Source organism: Spea bombifrons, chromosome 13 (assembly GCF_027358695.1).
Source record: "Spea bombifrons isolate aSpeBom1 chromosome 13, aSpeBom1.2.pri, whole genome shotgun sequence".
In the NCBI taxonomy this organism is placed as follows: domain Eukaryota; kingdom Metazoa; phylum Chordata; class Amphibia; order Anura; family Pelobatidae; genus Spea; species Spea bombifrons.
Window position 1 is genome coordinate 21,601,246 of NC_071099.1, and position 5,000 is coordinate 21,606,245.

Genomic DNA, 5,000 nt, shown 5'->3' on the forward strand with positions numbered 1-5,000 from the left:
CCTCACGGACAGCTGGATCATCAACTCGGCTCCTCGATAGTCTCTTTGTCCTTCTTGCGGTCCGTGGGTTTTCTTGCACGTGAACATCAGTAGAAGTAGCGTCGGAAGGTGCCACAGACTGCAGAAGAAGAGCTTCTTTGAGCTGGACCGGTCGGCTTCCTTGTAGAATCGTTAGCCCAGGTAGGAGATGTAGAGGTTAATGGGCAGCGATATGACAGGGAATGTCCAAGTGGTGATTTCCAGGACGGGTGCCAGCGTAGAGAGTCCAATAAGAGCCAGCGAGTGGCGCAGGGCCACACGGCGGCACATGAGTGGGTGCGTGACGGACATCATTCGATAGCCGCCACGGAGTAGTCTTCCCGCAGGTTCCAGCTGAGCGCGTTGAAGTGAGGAAACTGCCAGAGTAGAGAATGGCACCGAGCAGCAGGGCCCCTGTGTGAGACAGAGAGAGGGTATCAGGCATAGTGTAGGGTATGTACAGGGGAAACACCTACCCCAGCTTCTGGTCAGGCAATGAATGGCATTGATACAAAGCTCTACAAACAGTCTTAAACCTCAGTGATCTTCTCTGAGACTCCAGTTGTATTCTCTCTATGGTTAGGATCTCGTATATGATGGAATAGAGTTGTGTCTCTAAAGCAGCAAAAACAAGCAGCAAAGCGATCATTGAAATGCGAAGAGCAACTGGGGAGAAAAGGTGAGAGAGGCAGAGAGGGTATTTGCAGTAGACATTGAAAGGTGCAGCGAGGTGAGAGGAGAATACCGACAGCACCTCCCTGTGTGGCAGATCAGCAGGAGAGGTAGTGTTTCTGAGGGTGTCGGCCGCGTTTCAGTGAGTGCAAGAAGTCTAAGGTGGTTAGAGAGGGAAAGGTCATGGACAGCAGTTAGTTTATTGCAAACAGAGTGTGCAGGAGAAAGGGGTGATGGGGTTGCAGTAGAGTGGTGTACATGTAAAGTTGCTCCTGAGGCAGGGAGTCTGACAGAATGGGGAAGGGAATTCCACAGGAGGGAGCGGTGTGGCTGAATTTTGAATATGGGAAGAGGTAATGATAGTAGTGAGGAGGGCGGGTAGGGGGATAGTGTTGTGTTGTATAGTATTGTGTTGTGTTGTATAGGGGTGTATTGTGATAGTAGGGTAGAGATGTAAGGGGTTGCTGAGTTGTTGAGGGCTCTATGGGTCAGATGTTTACATTTGATTCTAAAGGTATGGGGAGCCGGTGCAGCGGTGGATGAGGAGTGTTTGTTGGTAGAGAAAGTTTAGTTTGGCTGCAGTGTTGAGAATGGATTGAAGCGGTGAAAGGTAGAGAGGGGGAGATAATTCAGGTTGGATATTGCAAGGGTGTGGCTGAGTAAATTGGTGGAATGTTGTGTGGGGGAAGGGTGATTTGTGAGATGTGGTTTAGGTGGGGGAGGTAGAGTTTTGTGAGGGTTGAAGGTGTTGTTTTGTTTGTTTGGATAGTGGATTTGTCAACAGTAATAGAGAGGTAGACGTAGCAGATGCGAGATTACCATGAGGCGTTTGGTGTTTGAGATGTAGAGTTGTAAGTAAGGGGAATGTGATTTGTGGACATTGGAAGGCTTTACTTGGTGGAGTTGTTGTATGCAGACTGCTGGAGGTGTATGAGTGAGTGTTTGTAAAGAGTATAGTGGCAGCAGTGAAAGTGCATTTAGTGAAGGAAGGTTTACCGTACCTGTGTGTCACTTACCTTGGGCGCCCGTGTTCGTCCTCCCGTGTTCTAACTCCCGTTTTTAACTCTGCCACTTAAGCCGCCACTTACGCCAAGCAAGCTTATGCCAAGCTTGGACTGAACGCTTATATAGCTCCACAAAGGGGTGGAGACGGCAAACAGGAAGCAGGTGTGGCTCACCTGTGTATCCAATTACAATCAGGCTACACGGGCGGGAACCGGATGTAACCCTTCGAGAGCTGCAGGGTATGGAGACAGACATACAGGTGAATAGCAGGGTTTCCTCATTAACAGAGGACCAATCAACAAGGCAGAATAGACAAGTGCGCAGCTCTGTCACACTCAATCTGCGTCCAACCACAGACATTCGTATTCAAAACAGGAGCTGGACAGATCTTCCATTCACCCTTTCATCTCTGAGGAAACAAACACTTTGCACACAAACTCACTCTAACACCATCCACACCTTAACATTGAGTGAGTGAGTGATTGATTGATGATACCCACCTGTGCGCATCCCAACAGCGATCTCCATCACATTCCATGTTACCCCCAGACTCCCCACAAGGAGCTTCTAGGACTTTTCAGATGATCTCCACACAGCCGGTCCTATATCAAATGGAGGAAAGAAAGAAACAAACATATATATATATATATATATATATAAAGCAGACCCAGGCTCACACAGAGACGCAGGCACTCTCTCTCGAATTATCGGGCACATTGTTATATTTCTTACCCAAATCACACTTGCTGCGCTACACCCAATAGCTGCACCCTGTAACTTCGTCTTAGCGGGTTTGGTCATTATTATTAGACAAGGCTTCAAACTGCATACATGAACCACAACGGTAGCAAATAATATTTCACATTCCCATTATTATTATTTCCCATTTATTAATTAGCCCATCTCTAACATTTCATTATCATCATCATCATCAACAACACAGAGACCTGTCCAGCAAATATGGAATCCATTCCACACCAAGACCTCTCTACCTGACTTCACTTTATCAGGATAATAATATATATATATATATATATATATATATATATAATAATAAATAACCACAAAAGAATGAACTAGAAATACAGCGTCTCATAAACATTAATATCCCCCCCCACATCTGCACCTAATAATTCATCATTAAGATAGATAGATAGATAGATAGATTCTATAGATATAGAGATAGATATCGATAGATATATAGATAGAGAGAGAGATAGATATATATAGATAAATAGAGATACATTATACATATAGATAGATAGATAGATAGATAGATAGATAGATAGATAGATAGATAGATCGATATATATATATATAGATATAGATAGATACATAGATTAGAGATATAGACATATATAGAGAGAGATAGATATATATAGAGATATATAAATATAGATAGATTATACATATAGATAGATAGAAGAAGAAAGATATATATATATATATATATATCAAGATCTATCTATCTATCTATCTATCTATCTAGATATATAGATATATAAATATATATAGATATATATCTCTGCTGCGCCTTCCTTCCACTCCTAAATATTCCTCTCCCTGCATTCATCGTCACATTGCCATATCGGTTATAAGATGCTTCTGCTGGGTACCTGAGCTGAATAGCGCAGAATTCTCTGGATATCATTACCAAGATGCAATTCACCTGTTTTTCCCTCAAACTGTTTGTTTGTTGTTAGCATTGGTTAAGGAGATGTTCAATCGGCAAATAATAAGGAAAGCTTAACATCCCCAACACACCAAATCTAATCAAATCACAGGGACTAAACAAACAACATCGCTTAAGTCCGTATCAAACTTGAACAAAACTTTAGTTTTATTAAACAAAAAAACAAACAAACAGAAAAGTGACAGGTCGGGAAATGTCGGGGTTTGTCAGGTCCTCCCATTACTGCTGATCTCGGTCAGGGGAGAAGTCAACAACATATCCACTAAACCTGCTCTGCCTTCTTTACTTTGTAGACCGGCATCATCACAGACGCTCGGCTCAAAGACCTAACACCGGCCATGCCCGTCATCTTCATCAAAGCCATCCCTGTGGATAAGCAGGACAGCCGGAACATGTACGCCTGTCCCGTCTACAAAACGCGTCAGAGAGGACCCACCTACGTATGGACGTTCAACCTCAAAACCAAGGAGACCCCATCCAAATGGGTCCTAGCCGGCCTCGCCCTACTTCTGCAGATATAAACGTCCAACGCCAAAGAGACATCACCAGCAGATTTCTGTCTGTTATTTGCACATCTTTACCAATGGAGAAGAGATACAGACAAAGGAAGAAGACAGCCAATAAACATTTAAATGGCTACACGGAACATCGCCAAAGGAAAAAGATTCTCTCAATATCATCCGCCACATTAATGGGGACCCTGGGCAGAGATAACCAATATTTATCTATTCGCCCTGCGCTCTTAGGGTACATCGAATGTATATGAATGCACTGAACACCTTGAGTAAAATGGTGATGTCATAATTAGCCAATGTTTTAACTATTGAAGCCAAAGGAAATGCATTTGTTGTTATATTTGCTAATAAATAACATACTTTTTCCAATCTATCTCCTCACGATGGTCAATAATTAATTATTATTATTATTATATCTAAATACTCTAACAGACAAAACAAGTTCTTTGTACACTGCTTAGCTGGGCACAGAGAGAGAGGTGACACGAGCCACGGTACAAAAAAGGGGCATCGCATATGGAGTAGTTACCCCATGGGTTTAATGCAATAACCAGAAGGTCATTGGGTTCAGATTTGGCACAAGGGGGCTAGAGATCTATCTTCCCTGCCCTTACGAGTCTATGCCAACCAAGCCTACGGAGATCACCACAGGATACCACCAGGAGCCATACTCCTCCTCCACGTGGGGTAAAACCTTAAACTGGTTACACTTATTGCCCCAGTTTAGCTTCTTGGGAATACCCACCACAAGATTGAATATTGAAAACAGAGCACACACCGCCAAATAACCCAGAACAAATTATCCCCAAACGTTGTTTTACATTCAGTCATATAAAAGGTCCCGCGACTTCCTCGCTACATTAATATCGCACTAAAAATCTCACCTGAGGAGTTTGACCGCCGTTACTCACTCAAAGTCATTCTTCAGCAAATTTCAGGCCACAATGAAGCCATTGTTAGAAGGAAAATCAAATCAAATCAGGTTTCTTTGTCCAGGAAAGGCAAGAGTCGGGGAGATGCTAATACAATCGACATTTGGAGCGCAGAACAAGATCTATATAAAACAAAAAAACACAACTTACTTACAAAGAAAAACC

At 43.0% G+C, this 5,000-nt stretch overlaps 1 protein-coding gene across 1 annotated transcript in view; it reads left to right on the forward strand.

Moving 5' to 3' along the window:
* Positions 1-4,266, forward strand: part of DNAH9 (dynein axonemal heavy chain 9) — a 62,406-nt gene extending 58,140 nt beyond the window's left edge. Inside the window, exon 69 of the mRNA XM_053452800.1 lies at positions 3,682-4,266. Within this exon, the coding sequence (XP_053308775.1) occupies positions 3,682-3,909 (228 nt within the window). The 3' untranslated portion in view covers positions 3,910-4,266. The remainder of the gene's footprint in view (positions 1-3,681) is intronic.
* The last annotated feature ends 734 nt before the right edge of the window (positions 4,267-5,000 follow it).